The sequence below is a fragment of the Salvelinus fontinalis genome, chromosome 1 (genome assembly GCF_029448725.1).
Source record: "Salvelinus fontinalis isolate EN_2023a chromosome 1, ASM2944872v1, whole genome shotgun sequence".
In the NCBI taxonomy this organism is placed as follows: domain Eukaryota; kingdom Metazoa; phylum Chordata; class Actinopteri; order Salmoniformes; family Salmonidae; genus Salvelinus; species Salvelinus fontinalis.
In genome coordinates this window covers 71,832,672-71,851,173 of record NC_074665.1, presented here as the reverse complement: position 1 = coordinate 71,851,173, position 18,502 = coordinate 71,832,672, and the positions used below count along the sequence as shown (strand labels likewise).

General features: G+C 40.2%; 1 protein-coding gene across 1 annotated transcript; it reads right to left on the bottom strand.

The window, feature by feature from the left end:
• Positions 1–4,977: 4,977 nt before the first annotated feature.
• Positions 4,978–15,983, bottom strand: LOC129855054 (galanin receptor 2a). Its single transcript, XM_055922376.1, has 2 exons — positions 15,560–15,983; positions 4,978–8,325 (listed from the first exon to the last, which is right to left on the bottom strand). The coding sequence occupies exons 1-2, from the start codon at positions 15,904–15,906 to the stop codon at positions 7,563–7,565; spliced, it is 1,110 nt and encodes a 369-aa protein (XP_055778351.1). The 5' UTR covers positions 15,907–15,983; the 3' UTR covers positions 4,978–7,562.
• Between the last annotated feature and the right edge of the window lie 2,519 nt (positions 15,984–18,502).

Genomic DNA, 18,502 nt, shown 5'->3' with positions numbered 1-18,502 from the left:
TGAAATCACACATACAAACAAATAATTACAGACAGTAACAGATATTTACATGTGAAACTGAATAAGTGTAGTTTCCAAGAAAGATACTTCAGGAGACACCAGCCAACTATCCTCATAAGTCAATGACAGAGTAGGTGTAGAATGTAATCAGTGTATGCCTTGCTACATTACAGTGACTGTCTGCAGCTACAGAGACCACATGCTTACCACATGCGCCAATGTTTAGGGTCAGAGTTTGACCAATGCTATTTTCATTCAACCACACAGGTGCGAGTGTGTGTTCAAGAGTTTGTCACACTGAAGTTAATAGGTTCAGTAGGCTCTTCTCTTGGTACTATTGTCATTCCTTGTCTTGGCCCAGAGCTTATCCTTAGCTCTGGGCCCTCCACTTATGGCCTGATTACTGATGGGGGACGCATGGCACGTGCCCTGGGGCCTCGAGCTCTAGGAAAACAGTTGGGCTTTCAACTTACGTTTGAGAGTTTGAATAGTAGAATTCTCAAGGTGCAATTTTGAAGTTAGGGACAGTTAGAAACTTACTGGGGAGGGGGTCCAAATTAGGGGAGGGTTGCAGGATTGGGGTCAATTCCACAAATAAAATTCCAATGCAATTACCTCTCCCTATAAATTCCGTCAATTAAAGTCAAAACTCCAGCAGGGTTGGGGTCAATTCCACAAATTCAATTCCAATTCAATTCCCTCTCCATATAAATTACATCAATTAATAAAAACATTCCAGAGAAGTTCTGCAATTCAGAGTCATTTAAACTCATCTCAAATTCTAATTCTAAGTCAATTTAAAACTACAATTCTTAATTCAATATTCTGTCACAAAAATGTACATAATTAAATTACCTCTGTAGACCAATACCCTGAATTTAAATTCGTGAACTTCTTTCAAATCAAGCCATACTCCACCCAACTGTCTCAACGCATGGTAGATTACGAAGACGAACTAAGAGAGAATATTCCTGGTAAACCTCAAAATGCCCCCTTAATTCTGAAAACTTTCAGGAAGCTTAACATGCAAAATATATTAAATAACACAATAAGATGCTTTTCAAATTTAAACATACAATCATAAAGATGTAAAACATTGTCCTAAATATAACCCATCCAATTTGTGAATATCATTGATAAGTTAAAGCTGTTTAAAAGGAACAGCATTAAATAATGCCGAAAATGCTAAATACTCTATTCCACTCGGTAGTGGCTACTGTATTATTCAATATTACGTTATACAGTTTCCCCCCCAATTGGTTTGGCACGTTGTGGAACAAAGCCCAATGCTCAACAAAAAAATTGTGAGATTTAGATTGGGAAACACCTAAAAAAAATGGTCATATGTTTTTTTTTTATTCAAACAAAACCCTTTATGTAACATATCCTTCAATTGAACCTTGGTCTCCGGTGGGGAAGCACACATCAGCGTGTTGCTGGGAGTGTTGCCCACACGACCACGGCTCTGGACGATCCTCTCATTTCTATCATGAATCTTCTTTCGAACTATGCATTTAAGCACTTGACAACATGTGTAAATGTTACATAAAGTGTATGTTATTTTCATCTCCTTCTTTCATGCTATGTATCTGTCTAAATAAAGAAAAATACTAAAGGTACAGTGGAACTCCACTCTCCATAAAATGAATGAGATGCTTATTTTTTCAGGAGTTAAATTAACACTCAGTTTGTAAAATAACCTGTTGGTGTTAATAACCAGAGTTGAGTGTGATTGTGTTATTTTTACTCTGTAGTAAAACACTTAGTCAAAACCATGCCCGTCAAATTTCCCAGAATTAGCTTATTACTAAGCTAATTAAATCTGTTAGTAGTTGGACTCATTGCACCCGTAACTGAGATGATTGTTCCAGTTTAAATGATGTACAGTAGGTAGTCTCCCTGCTCCAAATGCTTGCAGTCATTCTAAATGCAGGTTGCGGGTGATTAAGAGTTCACATTTTTGTGTATCAAAATGTTGTTAAAATACCAGAATGTACAGTACATTGTTGATTGCCTGTTCACTCCTATGCACAGCAAAATTATGTACAGTTGAAGTCGGAAGTTTACATACACTTAGGTTGGAGTCATCAAAACTCGTTTTTCAACCACTCCACAAATTTCTTGTTAACAAACTGTCGTTTTGGCAAGTCAGTTAGGGCATCTACTTTGTGCATGGCACAAGTATATTTTCCAACAATTGTTTACAGACAGATTATTTCACTTAACATTCACTGTATCAATTCCAGTGGGTCAGAAGTTTACATACACTAACATGCTGACCAGACCGGACACGTCGCGTGCGCGAGCGTCGCAAAATAAATGTAGAAATCCATGTTATTCAATTATTGAACCCACACTGCTCGCGTGCGCCAACGAGTGTCTGCGACGCCAAGGGCTAAAATAGAACTCATTCCTATTTCTGACGCAGATCGCACTGCAAGTCCTGCCTCTCCCATCTCCTCATTGGTTTATAGAAGCAGGTACCCACGTGCCATCTCCTCATTGGTTTATAGAAGCAGGTACCCACGTGCCATCTCCTCATTGGTTGTACCCACGTGGGTGATTGAAAGACGAACTGTTTTGCCTGTAGTCGTGGTAATACAATGAAAGTTTAGATGCGATCACCATATAAGTTAAACGATGAAAAAGCCTGGAAGGAGGAGAGATGACTAGAAACGATTCGGTTGGACGTTTTATGTGTGGATTAATTGTCAGAGTAGAGGTCCTTGTGCATTTAAGGAAAAATAACAACTCAATGTTTATATCCCAGGACAAATTAGCTAGCAACAGCAAGATAGCTAAATAGGACAAATTGACGTTAGCTAGTAAGTGCAAGCAAGCTAGCTAAATTGCCATACATGTTTAATGCTTTTCGACCTGTCCCCAAATTAATGTCCTTGGTTCAGAGTTTGTTTTGATATTTTAACCTGCGTTTCGTGATCGAGTTTGGTGTGGGGGGGCAAAATACATTTATGCACGATAGCGCACGCGCGCAGACGGTTTGGGTTCCGTGTAAGTTCACTGTGCCTTTAATCAGCTTGGAAAATTCCAGAAAATTACATCATGGCTTTAGAAGCTTCTGATAGGCTAATTGACATCAATATAATATTTTAGTCAATTGGAGGTGTACCTGTGGATAAATTTCAAGGCCTACCTTCAAACTCAGTGCTTTTTTGCTTGATATCATGGGAAAATCTAAAGAAATCAGCCAAGACCCCAGAAGAAAATGTGTAGACCTCCACAAGCCTGTTCATCCTTGGGAGAAATTTCCAAATGCCTGAAGATACCATGTTCATCTGTACCAAACAATAGTACGCAAGTAAAAATAACATGGGACGACGCAGCCATCATACTGCTCAGGAAGGAGACGCGTTCTGTCCCCTAGAGATGAACGTACTTTGGTGCGAAAAGGGCAAATGAATCCCAGAACAGCAGTAAAGGACCTTGTGAAGATGCTGGAGGAAACAGGTACAAAAGTATCTATATCCACAGTAAAACGAGTCCTATATCGACATAACCTGAAAGGCCACTCAGCAAGGAAGAAGCCACTGCTCCAAAACAGCCATAAAAAAGCCAGACGATTACATTTTACATTTTAGTCATTTAGCAGGCGCTCTTATCTAGAGCGACTTACAGTAGAGTGCATACATTTTACATTACATTACATTTTACATACTGAGACAATGATATCCCTACCGGCCAAACCCTCCCTAACCCGGACGACGCTATGCCAATTGTGCATCGCCCCACGGACCTCCCTGTTGCGGCCGGCTGCGACAGAGCCTGGGCGCGAACCCAGCCCAGCCTGGGCGCGAACCCAGAGACTCTGGTGGCGCAGCTAGCACTGCGATGCAGTGCCCTAGTCTAGTGCCCACTGTGATGCAGTGCCCTAGACTATGGTTTGCAACTGCACATGGGGACATAGATCATACTTTTTGGAGAAATGTCCTCTGGTCTGATGAAACAAAAATAGAACTGTTTGGCCATAATGACCATTGTTTTGTTTGGAAGAAAAAGGGGGATGCTTGCAAGCCGAAGAACACCATCCTAACCGTGAAGCATGGGGGTGGCAGTATCATGTTGTGGGGGTGCTTTGCTGCATGAGGGATTGGTGCACTTGACAAAATAGATGGCATCATGAGGGAGAAAAATTATGGGGATATATTGAAGCAACATCTCAAGACATCAGTCAGGAAGTTAAAGCTTGGTCGCAAATGGGTCTTCCAAATCGACAATGACCCCAAGCATACTTCCAAAGTTGTGGCAAAATGGCTTAAGACAACAAAGTCAAGGTATTGGATTGGCCATCACAAAGCCCTGACCTCAATCCTATAGAACATTTGTGGGCAGAACTGAAAAAACGTGTGTGAGCAAGGAGGCCTACAAACCTGACTCAGTTATACCAGCTCTGTCAGGAGGAATGGGCCAAAATTCACCCAACTTATTGTGGGAAGCTTGTGGAAGGCTACCTGAAACGTTTGACCCAGGTTGAACAATTTAAATGCAATGCTACCAAATACTTCTGACCCACTGGGAATGTGATGAAAGAAATAAAATCTGAAGTAAATCCTTCTCTCTACTATTATTCTGACAGTTCACATTCTTAAAATACATTTTTACAAAGATTAAATGTCAAGAATTGTGCTTAACTGATTTTAAATGTATTCGTCTAAGGTGTATGTAAACTTCTGACTTCAACTGTATTGGACTTACACAACACATTTCATAAATTTTTGATGATCTTCAGGGTGGTGTTTAATTCCCACTGAAATCTAGCCAAATGTCAAGTTTAGAATATTCAATTTCCAACTTTATACATTCACACAAGGTTAGGACTTTTCCCCAAACAACCCAAACCATTTTAACTGGTTCCACCATCTCAATAATGGGTGCAAAACAATCCAACAGATTATAGTAGACTTTAAAAAATATTTTTTTGTTTGTCTTTGCTCAGCATAATATAACAATCCTTGTACATCCAAAACCACACACATATAATCAAATAATTAGAAAAATAGACCAGCAAAACAGCACGCTGGGAATTATTTTAATCAGCCGCCTGACGTCATTTATAATGTATTTTTCCAAGTCTAAAAGTAAGCAATACAGAATGTTGCAGTGCTCAATTGGTAGCACATGGCTCTTGCCACATACTTGTCATTTAGCAGACACTTAATCCAGAGCAATTTACAGTAGTGAGTGCATATATTTTTGTAATGGTCCCTCGTGGGAATCAAACCCACAACCCTGGCGTTGCAAGTGCCATGCTCTACCAACTGAGCAACATGGTATCAATGACAGGATAGTGGGTTCAATACCCGGGAACACCCTTAGGTAAAAAATGTATGCGTACGTCACTGTAAATTGCGTCTGATAAAAGGTTCTGCTAAATGGCATACGTTGTAGATGTATATGTTGTAGATGCAATAATTGAGTAAACAATAAATTAGTAGAATTCAAATTCTGCCTCCATATAAAATGCATCGACAAAATGACATAGTTCATAGACTGCTTAATGGTAAAGAAACGAATATGTCATTTGGCTGAACTATCACTTTAATTGGACCAAAATAAAAAATATATTTATAAACAGTAATACTTATATTTATTTGATTTTAAACAACATCTGCATTCAATTTCAATGCTAAATGCATTTAATCCAGTAAATGGAATTTGCACAATTACAATGTTTTATTCAAATTCCATTCCAATTTTGTTTTTATTTTCCAATTCAATTCCAATTCAGACCGTCTAAATTCCAATTCTAAATTCCGATTCCATTCTAAGGATGGTTTTCTTCTTCAATTCTTCTTGTTGAGGGACAAGGCTACCCAGACTAGCCTACAACACCTAAGGGGAAATTAATAATTAATTGTATTATTTTTTTCAAGTGTGCACAAAATTCTACTATATTCTGTAAATTGCTTATTTCATTCCATTTCGATCAGTTGTCTTATAATAATATGCTCCCAGCAGGCTCAGTTATTCAGAAAAGCTTAACTCCGCTTCCCATCGTATTAGTTGTGCACCTAATGCTTCAATATAGACAAAATATTTGTTATTTAACTTCTAAAATGTATGTAATTTTATGTGTGGCATAAACACAACCAGTCACAATGTTTTAATCTGATTAGGCTACTTCAAAAGTCTCCTGTAGTCTACCTGCGCATGTTCACCAAAATATTTTTCCAGCATCCAAACTGTGCAGACAGTGGCATAGAAACCTGTTGATGGAAAATTAGTTGCATATATTTTATATAATAATGAATATAGCATCAAAATGTAAAATCTGATTTCCACCTATCTGATAATTGTCTGCAGCCAACTTTGATCATAGTGCAGTTCTATTGAAACAGGCAGGGAGAGTTAGCTCATCCATGGTGGACAGCAAACCCTCAATCTTTTGGCCCGCAGCTCTGGATGGCATCAAGCACACTAAAGTAGAAAAGTCGATATCCATGTATTGTTATTTATGGTGTGGTCGTAAACATTGTTTTAAGTTAATTCTATGAGGGAGGAGGGTGTGCAATTTTACAGTACAAGGTGAAAATGTTTGTACATTTTGAACTGTCCCTTAAGTATTTACATGTTGAATTTAGTATTGCAAACATTTTGTGGTTCAGTAGCATCATCCTCAGCAGGTGACTGTTCACTGACAGTTTGTTTCATGGACAGTCTCTTATTTATTATTATTATTATTATTATTATTATTATTATTATTATTATTATTATTATTATTATTATTCCCCAATCAAAACTTACTTAGGGCCCCCAAAAGGCTAGAGCCTGCCCTGATCAGATAACATAAGGTGTAAGAGAAATTAGCTTTAAATCGGGAACATTTTCTCTCAGCCCAATGACAAAATGTACTGTATAGAATAAGAAGAAATATGCTTTAAAACTCAAAACTCAAAAATCAGTAGGAAATCTAATAGTAGGAAATCTAATTTAAAACGGCAACATTTTCCCTCCGCCACATGGCAAAAAGTGTAGAAATGCAAGCAATTTTCTATAAACAGCATATTTTTCTCTCTGCCCTATGGCAAAATGTTTAGAATTGTTAGCCTGGCCTCAAAGACTAGACATAACATAGTAAAAGTAAATCTGTGACACTCTGATTAGTATGATATGTTACGTTTGGTATAGTTACATAAGACATAACGTTACTAAGCTAAAAACAAAAGGTGGGAAGTTGGTCGGGGTGATGGGTGGGGATATAACACAAACATCTAGCAATGCAAAGGTTCACATCATGGGCAACTATTTATTAATTTGCAACTACTTAGTATGTTAGCTAACCCTTCCCCTAACCATAACCCCTAACCCCTAACCTAGTTTAAATTAGCCAACTAGTCACCTAGCTAACATTAGCCACATTTATTTTTACATTTGTGAAATATCATACGAATTGCAATTTGTAATATATCATACAAAATGGGTGATGGAGATTCACAAATTAATACATTCCATACGAAACTTAACATATCATGCTATATTGAGGGAGACCGATTTACTATGTTAGGTCTACCCCTGAGTCCAGGTTGGAATTGCAGGAAGTTAGCTTAAAAAGAAAATCTCTCCACTGCCATGAGCGGGGCCTCCAAATTCTTCTTGCCCAGGGCCCCAGATGTGGTTAGTCCGGCACTATCTCCTCGCTGTGACCCCAGGCTCTGATTGGACGTCTCACTGGACCCCACCTCTACCGTGCTGACCACATGCGCCGCCTGAAACACATGCACCCGGTTCACCACCCTCTTACTCAACACACAGTCAAACACCTTCCGGAATCCCTTCCGGAAGTGTTTGGACACCAGGGCATACACTATAGGGTTGAGGCAGGAGTTAGCATAGGCCACCAGGTGAGAGAGAATACGGAGTATATAGGTGGTGTGGTTTAGCGGAAAGTGACCAAACCACATACACAGTATAACCAGGTGATGGGGAAGCCAGCAGAGGCAGAAGAGCACTGCTACGATAATAATCATCTTGGTGACTTTCCTCTTTGCTCTCCTGGACTCAGACATGTCCTTCATGGGGTCCACTGTGGTCCACAGGTAGCGGATGGTTCTGGCGTAGGTCAGGCTGAGGGTGAGGACAGGGATGAGGTAGCCGAAGAAGAAGGTGCAGACGTCCATAAGGCGCCTGTCCTGGAACTGCCAGGCGGGGATGCAAACCACGGTGCCGTCCAGGTCCATCTGTCGGTAGTAGCTCAGGTACGGGCCAGAGAAGACCAGGGACAAACCCCACACCACACAGATGGACGTCAGGGCGTTACGATGGGTCCTCATCTCCCTGGAACGGAGAGGGTAGCGGATGGCCAGATACCTTCGGGGTCAACAATAGGAAGAAGAGGTGGACTCAGATAGTTGGACAGACAGGATTTAGTGATACATAATATACTACCCAGGTATGTCCTCCTATGAGAAAAAAGTGCCCTGTCAGATTGGTAGCATTTTCTTATGAATACATTTTCATTTATTTTAAAATTTGTTATCCTGTCCGGTAAAGAATTGTCCATCAAATTTGCTAATTTCAAATTTTTGAATCTTGGAAAATCACCTCTCCCCGCTACTCTGCCCCCATGCGAGCGTGCACTGCAGTCGTCTTCCTGCTGTTGCACAAGCAGAAACTACCGGCGCCTAGCTGTAGAAATGTTATAAGCAGGGTTGAAAGTAGATGTAATTTATTTCCATTACGGGACCTCCTACACAAAAAAAATAGGTTTCCTCAAGGCTTCTTAGGGAAGGATGATTGTTCTTTGCTCTTTTAGTGATCTTTCAAATGTAGGGGCGGTGCATTACAATATTTTGGGGCATGGTTTGCACCCAGGTCTTTTTGTGCAACCGTGAGTGAGAGTGTTATTCTAGTTTCTTTAATGTGTTGTGTTATATAATTATACTAAATAAAAAATATAAATGCAATGTGTTGTCCCATGTTTCATGAGCTGAAATAAAAGATCCCTCAAATTTTTCAGATGCGCATTAGGCTTATTTCTCTCAAACTTTATGAACAAATTTGTTTACATCTTTGTTAGTGAGCATTTCTCATTTGCCAAGATAATCCATCCACCTGACAGGTGCGGCATATCAAGAATCTGATTAAACAGCGTGATCATTACACTGGAACACCCTGTGCTCTGGACAATAAAAGGCGACTTTAAAATATGCAGTTTTGTCACACAACACAATGTCACAGATGTCTCAAGTTTTGAGGGAGCGTGCAATTGGCATGCTGACTGCAGGAATGTCCACCAGAGCTTTTGCCAGAGAATTTAATGTTTATTTCTCTACCAAAAGCCACCTCCCAACATCATTTTAGAGAATTTGACACTACGTCCAACCGGCCTCACAACCGCAGACCACGTGTAACCACTCCAGCCCAGGACCTCAACCTCCAGCTTCTTCACTTGCGAGATCATCTGAGACCAACCACTCGGACAGCTGATGAAAATGTGAGATTGCACAACTGAAGAATTTATGCACAAACTGTCAGAAACCGTCTCACGGATGCTCATCTGTGTGTTTGTCATCCTCCCCAGGGTCTAGACCTGACTGCAATCCGACGTTGTAACGGACTTCAGTGGGCAAATTATCACTTGCAATTTCTGCTTGCACGCTGGAGAAGTGTGCTCTTCACGAATTAATCCCGGTTTCAACAGTACCGGGCAGACGTTTGCCGTTGTGTGGCCAAGTGGTTTTCTGATGTCAATGTTGGGAGGCATAAGCTACGGACAACGTACACAATTGCATTTTATCGATGGCAATTTCAGTGCCCAGAGATACCATGACGAGATCCTGAGGCCCGTTGTCGTGCCATTCATCCGCCGCCATCACCTCATGTTTCAGCATGATAATGTACGGACCTATGTTGCAAGGATCTGTACACAATTCCTGGAAGCTAAAATTGTCCCATTCTTCCATGGCCTGCATACTCACCAGACATTTCAGACAATAAGCTTGCTTGGGATGCTCTGGATCGACTTCACATAGCCATTAAAGAGTGGGACAACATTCCACAGGTCACAATCAACAGCCTGATCAACTCTATGCGAAGGGGATGTGTCGAGTTGCATGAGGCAAACCTTAGAAAATGGTTCTTTATAGCACCATACAGGTTCCATTTAAAACATTATGTGCATGGTTATTTGTGAACCTTCAAAAAAGGGTTCTATATAGCAACAAAAAGGGTTCTGCTATGGTTACAAGCCAAATAACCCCTATTTGTTACTATTGAGAACCACTGTTTTTTTGTGTGCTTGTGTGCACTATGGGCCTCATCATAGAATTACATATAGAATCCCTTTTCATTTCATAAGATGTGTGGGCCTAGTAGAACACATTTGTCAATTAACTTAAGAAAAATGTATTACCTTTTAATGTGGCATAAAAACAACCAGTCATGATGTTTTCATCTGATTGCCAAACAATCAAAGGCTCATGTAGGCTACCTGTGCAGGTTCGTCCACACACAAATTAATTCCAGCAGCCAAATTCTGCTCTGTGCATCTGCCATTTGACAAATGGAAAGAAACATATTTTAAAGGTCTCAAACAGTCATTCTGATTCCCATATAAAATAGCCTTTTGCGTGACTTAAACATCTCCCATAATATTCTTTCACAATAAAAATGCCAAAAATTTGAGAAGTGCAGTTTTTCTCTCATGTCAAACTACCAGGAAGTTTAAAAAGACAGACTACGTGGGCGTGGAGCTAGTAGGATAAGTGGGTGGGGAGCGGACTTTGACTGAAGGTTCTTTGAAAATGCCTATGTCAAGCACCATGGACTCAGTGAGCAGTGTTCTTGAAGATCTCAACCTCTATCGACCTGCTCCACTACAGCCCCGTCGATGTTAATGGGGGCTTGTTTGGCCCGTCTTTTCCTGTAGTCCACCATCAGCTCCTTTGTCTTGCTCACATTGAGGGAGAGGTTGTTGTCCTGGCACCACACTGCCAGGTCTCTGACCTCCTCCCTATAGGCTGTCTCATCTTTGTCAGTGATCAGGCATATCACTGTTGTGTCATCATCAAACTTACTGATGGTGTTGGAGTCGTGTTTGGCCATGCAGTCGTGGGTGAACAGGGAGTACAGGAGGGGACTAAGCACACACGCCTAAAGGGGCCCCAGTGTTGAGGATCAGCGTAGCAGACATGTTGTTGCTTACCCTTACCACCTGGGGGCGGCCCATCAATAAGTCCAGGATCCAGTTGCAGAGGGAGGTGTTTAGTCCCAGGGTCCTTTGCTTAGAGATGAGCAATGTGGGCACTATGGTGTTTGTTGAACAGCATTCTTTCATAGGTGTTCCTTTTGTCCAGGTGGGAAAGGGCAGTGTGGATCTAGGGTATCCGGGAGGATGCTGTTGATGTGAGCCATGACCAGCCTTTCAAAGCACTTCATGGCTACCGACATGAGTGCTACGGGGCGATAATAATTTATGTAGGTTACCTTCGCTTCCTTGGTGGTCTGCTTGAAACATGTAGGTATTACAGACTTGGTCAGGGAGAGATTGAAAATGTCAGTGAAGACACTTGCCAGTTGGTCCGCGCATGCTTTGAGTACACGTCCTGGTAATCCGTCTGGCCCCGCGGCTTTGTGAACGTTGACCTGTTTAAAGGTCTTGCTCACATCAGCTACCGAGAGCGTTATCACACAGCCATCCAGAACAGCTGGTACTTGAAGTTTCCTAATGGTCAGGTTGTAACGAATGCAGTGATATACAGTACCAGTCAAAAGTTTGGACACACTTACTCATTCAAGGGTTTTTCTTTATTTTCACTATTTTCTACATTGTAGATTATGAGTGAAGACATCAAAACTATGAAATAACACATGGAATCATGTAGTAACCAAAAAAGTGTTAAACAAATCAAAAGATATTTTATATTTGAGATTCTTCAAAGTAGCCATGCTTTGCCTTGATGACAGCTTTGCACACTCTTGGCATTCTCTCAACCAGCTTCATGAGGTAGTCACCTGAAATGCATTTCAATTAAAATGTGTGCCTTCTTAAAAGTTCATTTGTGGAATTTCATTCCTTCATAATGCATTTCAGCCAATCAGTTGTGTAGTGACAAGGTAAGGGTTGTATACAGAAGATAGCCCTATTTGGTTAAAGACCAAGTCCATATTATGGCAAGAACAGCTCAAATACGCAAAGCGAAATTACAGTCCATCATTACTTAAAACCTCTACGGGATCGGTGTCCCTATACCGGGATGGTTGAGCTAACGTGCGCTAATGTGATTAGCATGACGTTGTAAGTAACTGCAAACTTTCCAGGACATAGACATGTCTTATACAGGCAGAAAGATGACATTATTGTTAATCTAACTGCACTGTCCAATTTACAGTAGCTATTACAGTGAAAACATACCATGCTATTGTTTGAGGAGAGTGGACAACAACAAAAAACTCACGGCAACTGGTTTGATACATTCACCTCTGAAGTGAAATAATGTACTTACATTCAGTAATCTTGCTCTGATTTGTTATCCTGAGGGTCCCAGAGATAAAATGTAGCATAGTTTGTTTGATAAAATCCATCTTAATATTCAAATGTAGGAACTGGGTTCTACAGTTTGAACCCCTGCTGTCTCTGGCTCCACACCCACCCCGCCCGGCCATCTAGATGTGTGAAAGTTAGTCTATAAGCTAATGATCCATTATGTATGACATTCCTGGGAGTGTGTAAACTTAAATATTGTATTACCATATAATTTGTATATGTTCTCTATAGTTATGTACTTGAAATGTATCAATTGACCAATTCGGCACATTTGGGCGGACTTGATAAAAAATATTGTCTAGTATTGCATTGCTTCACTGGATCAATCTGAAACTTTGCACAGACACCTCTGTCACCTAGTGGCCAAAATCTAAATTGTGCCTAAACTGCAATATTTTATTATGGCCTTTCTCTTGCATTTCAAAGATGATGGAACAGTTTTTTTTGTTTGTATATCTTTTACCAGACCTAATGTTTTATATTCTCATTAATTTCACATTAATTCCACAAACTTCAAAGTGTTTCCTTTCAAATGGTATCAGAATATGCATATCCTTGCTTCAAGTCCTGAGCAACAGGCAGTTCGATTTGGGTATGACATTTAGGCAAAAAAAAGGGTCAGATCCTTAAGAGACATGAAGGTCAGGCAATACGGAACATTAAGAACTTTGAAAGATTCTTCAAGTGCAGTCGCAAAAACCATCAAGCTCTATGATGAAACTGTCTCTCATGAGGACCACCACAGGAAAGGAAGACCCAGAGTTACCTCTGATACAGAGGATAAGTTACTTAGAGTTACAAGCCTCAGAAATTGCAGCCCAAATAAATGCTTCACAAAGTTAAAGTAACAGACACCTCTCAACATCAACTGTTCAGAGGGGACTGCGTGAATCAGGCCTTCATGGTTGAATTGCTGCAAAGAAACCACTACTAAAGGACACCAATAATAATAAGAGACTTGCTGGGCCAAAAAACACAAGCAATAGACATTAGACAGGTGAGTCCAAATTTTAGATTTTTGGTTCAAACCGCCGTGTCTTTATGAGACGCAGAGTAGGTGAACGGATGATCTCCCCATGTGTGGTTCCCACCATGAAGCATGGAGGAGGAGGTTTTGTGGTGTGGGGGTGCTTTTCTGGTGACATTGTCAGTGATATACTTAGAATTCAAGGCACACTTAACAGCATGACTACCACAGCATTCTGCAGCAATACGCCATCCCATCTGTTTTGCGCTTAGTGGGACTATCATTTATTTTTCAACAGGACAATAACATCTCCAGGCTGTGTAAGGACTATTTGACCAAGAAGGAGATTGATGGAGTGCTGCATCAGATGACTTGGCCTCCACAATCACCCGACCTCAACCCATGGTTTGGGATGATTTGGACCGCATAGTGAAGGAAAAGCAGCCAACAAGTGCTCAGCATATGTGAGAACTCCTTCAACACTGTTGGAAAAGCATTCCAGGTTAAGCTGGTTGAGAGAATGCAAAGTTTTTGCAAAGCTGTCATCAAGGCAAAGAGGGCTACTTTGAAGAATCTAGAATATAAAATATATACTACCGTTCAAAAGTTTAGGGTCACTTAGAAATGTCCTTGTTTTTGAAAGAAAAACACATTTTTTGTCTATTAAAATAACATCAAATTGATCAGAAATACAGTGTAGACATTGATAATGTTGTAAATGACTATTGTAGCTGGTAACGGCTATTTTTTAATGGAATATCTATATAGGCGTACACAGGCCCATTATCAGCAATTATCACTACTGTGTTCCAATGGCACAATGTGTTAGTTCTGTGAAAGGAGTAGTACACAGAGTTGTACGAGATCTTCAGTTTCTTGGCAATTTCTGGCATGTAATAGCTTTCATTTCTCCGAACAAGAATAGACTGACGAGTTTCAGAAGAGAGTTCTTTGTTTTTAGCCATTTTGAGCCTGTAATTGAACCCACAAATGCTGATGCTCCAGATACCCAACTACGGTAGTCTAAAGAAGGCCTGTTTTATTGCTTCTTTAATCAGGACAACAGTTTTCAGCTGTGCTAACATAATTGCAAAAGGGGTTTCTAATGATCAATTAGCCTTTTAAAATGATAAACTTGGATGTGCTAACACAACGTGCCATTGGAACACAGGAGTGATGGTTGCTGATAATGGGCCTCTGCGCACCTATATAGATATTCAATAAAAAACAGCCGTTTCCAGCTACAATAGTCATTTACAACATTAACAATGTCTACACTGTATTTCTGTCCAATTTGATGTATGGACAAAGCATTTGCTTTTCTTTTAAAAACAAGGACAGTTCTAAGTGACCCCAAGCTTTTGAACGGTAGTGTATTTTGATTTGTTGAACACTTTTTTGGTCACAACATGATTCCATATGTGTTATTTCATAGTTTTGATGTCTTCACTATAATTCTACAATGTAGAAAATAGTAAAAATAAAGAAAAACCCTTGAATGAGTCAGTGTTTCCAAACTTTTGACTAAGTGGATGACGTTGCATTTCGGCAACTAGTATATGTTATATCGGAGTTGTGCCTGTTGCTCACACGCATATCTGCCCGCTCATTGGCTACAATGTTCCCACCCGATCTCGCATCCTCTCGTCTGCCTTCCATCGTTTTATGGACATGTATTTCCATCGTTAGAGCGGTCCCTCGACCAGCTTGTCAATATAATCTTTGGCTGTGTGGAGACACCATTTTTTCCCATATTTTTAAGGAACTCAGAGTGTTCTTTCAAATGTTTTAATTGGTCAGAGAGTGTCACTGAACAAAATAATCAAGAATGACTATCATGCACCCTTTCTCACTTTCCCTCTGTAGGCTATTTGCCTATAGACCATCTTCATACCATTACAGTACTGTATATAAATGGGGTAACAAGACTGATCTTCTGCAATGAATAAGTATTTTTCAGCAAAAATATATGTTGACAATATAACAATAAAATCATTAAACTACTTAAAACGTTATTTTTCACAACATACGACCCATTTCAACTTATATATATATATATAAAACTGTTGTTAACGGTAAGTGAAACGCACCTGTCCAACGACACAGCGGTGAGCGTAAAGATGCTGGCATACATGGTAAGGTAGATGATAAAGTGTACGACTTTGCACAAGAACGGTCCAAATACCCATTCATCCATAGTGTAGATAGTGGCTTGAAAAGGTACGCAGAACACTATAAAGCACAGGTCTGCCACGCCGAGGTTCAGAATAAATAGGTTTGTTGTTTTGGTGTTCATCTGTCCGTTCCAGAGGAGGACAGTGAGGACCAATCCGTTCCCCAAGGTACCAACGAAGAAGATGAGCGAGAAGACCAGAGAAATGATAACTGATTCCGTTCTCCAGTTCGCACCAGTTTGGTTCTGCACAGAGTTATTCATTGTTACTTTTTACTAAACTTCTTCATAAATCTGACGTTTCGGTATTTTAAATCCTTTATTTAGTGAATCTCATAAATGCATTGTTCATTTTCAGATGCTGCGTAACGCGCACATGTTCTAAGCATCGAGAAATACTTGGTTGTTCAAAGAGGTGGAAAGTTTAAGCATCTGTCTAGTCTAGTCCTCCTATCTCTGACAAAAGGGGGATAGTGTTTTCTGTCTCTGGCTAGGAGGGGTGTCCTTTCTCTTTCTCTCTCTGCCACACACCACCTACGATAACATCTCTTTTCACCATCTTGCATTTTCACTCCTGCGTATTATCAATATCAAGCCACATTCACATCCCTCCCATCTTCTGTATAATTCCTAGAGTATATATTTTTTTTATCTGCCCATGTACAGTACATTATGGGGTTACTATCAAAAGGATGTAGATTTATGCCTGTTTCCCAAATGAGCCTTATTCACTATATAGTCCATTACTTTTTACCCGAGCCATATGCCTTTCTTGTTTTCATCCAGCTCTTCCTGTGGATGTTGTCTGGTGTTTCTTATTTTCTCATAACAATAAAGCTTCATTGATTGCTTTATTGAATTTATTTTCCATTAAAATACATATTTTATGCTGCTCCAACCAGAGACAACTTTACAAACATTTAATAAAACAATTACTGAGGATAGACACTGCTTATTGTGGTCATTGAATCAGACAAACATTTGCAGAAGTGTGTGTCATAAGAAACGGTCATATAAGTTTTTGGTTGCACCTCGTCTCACTTTGGTTGAGAACCTTCTACTTCTCTCCTTCATTTCAGCATGAGAGGAATGGCAAGAAAACATGGTCATTGGTATTACTGAAGCCATGGCAAGATGGCAAAATTGTGTCAATTTAGATTCCTTCTCTCCAAAAAGGTCATTATTGCTATTATTACAACTACTACTATTATTATTATTATTGCTATTATTATTACTACTATTATTAATTGCATAGCTCTGGCTGCAACACGGGTACATTGTGATAAACATTCTCTGTGGAACCGTAGAACTCATATGGTCACACTATTCTCCATCTCAGCAGGGTTCAGGTAGTTATAGGGCAGTGTAAGCTTGGTATTCCTCTCCATGATTGACTGGCTGAGGAAGGACAACTGCCTGCAAGTACTTCATCATCTGCTTGGGGGCTGCCTCATCAAAGTATTCATCTGGGTATGTACCAAGGAGAATCTGAGGAAGACAACATTATTCCACTTTAATATTAAAACTGGTGGTCGTCTCACCCAGCTACCTTAAGATGAATGCACTACCTGTAAGTCACTCTGGATAAGAGCACAAGCAATGGACATTAGACAGGTGGAAATCTGTCCTTTGGTCTGATGAGTCCAAATTTGGGATTTTTGGTTCAAAGCGCCGTGTATTTGTGAGACGCAGAGTAGGTGAACAGATGATATCCCCATGTGTGGTTCCCACTGTGAAGCATGGAGAAGAAGGTGGTGGTGTGAGGGTGCTTTGCTGGTGACACTGTCAGTGACTTATTTAGAATTCAAGGCACACTTAACCAGCATAGTTACCACAGCAATACACCATTATTATTATTTTTTTTAACCTTTATTTAACTAGGCACGTCAGTTAAGAACAAATTCTTATTTTCAATGACAGCCTAGGAACAGTGGGTTAACTGCCTTGTTCAGGGGCAGAACAACAGATTAGTGCCTTGTCAGCTCGGGGATTCGAACTTGCAACCTTTCGGTTACTAGCCCAATGCTCTAACCACTGCCATCCCACCTGGCTTGTGCTCAGTGGGACTATCATTTGTTTTTCAACAGGACAATGACCTAAAACACATCTCCAGGATGAGTAAGGGCTATTTGACCAAGAAGGAGAGTGATGGAGTGCTGCATCAGATGACCTGGCCTCCACAATCACCCGACATCAACTCAATTGAGATGGTTTGGGATGGGTTGGACCGCAGAGTGAAGGAAAAGCATATGTGGGAACTCCTTCAAGACTGTTGTAAAAGCATTCCAGGTGAACCTGGTTGAGAAAATCCCAGGAGTGTACAAAGCTGTCATCAAGGAAAAGGGTGGCTCATCATCAAGCTTTTATTATTTGAATCAGCTGTGTCCCCAGGACTGACTTTGGGAAACCATGCCTTAAACGACTAAAACCAGATAGAAAGGATGCAGGAAAGATATTGAACTATATATATATTTTTAATAATACCATCATTGAGAACTAACAATCAAGCCACATTCACATCCCTAGGTCAGGGAGAATAAAATTACCCAAACTGGGGATTCAGGGCACATGCACATTTATTTTGTTGTAATGTTTGATCAGAGGACCACATCATTAGCAGTGGCGACCCGTCATTAAGGGCAGAGCACCAACTGTTTTGAACCCCACCTGTTTAGCAAAAATTTTGCCATGCTATATTGGCATTAATACGTGTCACATATCAGTTTGCAAACAATGTAAAAAATAATCATTGAGTTATTAAAGCCACATACAAACATGGTCTCCTCTTTGCTTTCTTGAGTAAGGTAGATCCAAAATGCTGCTGTTTCAGGCTAGCTCAGTGCTATCTGTGGTAGGGCAG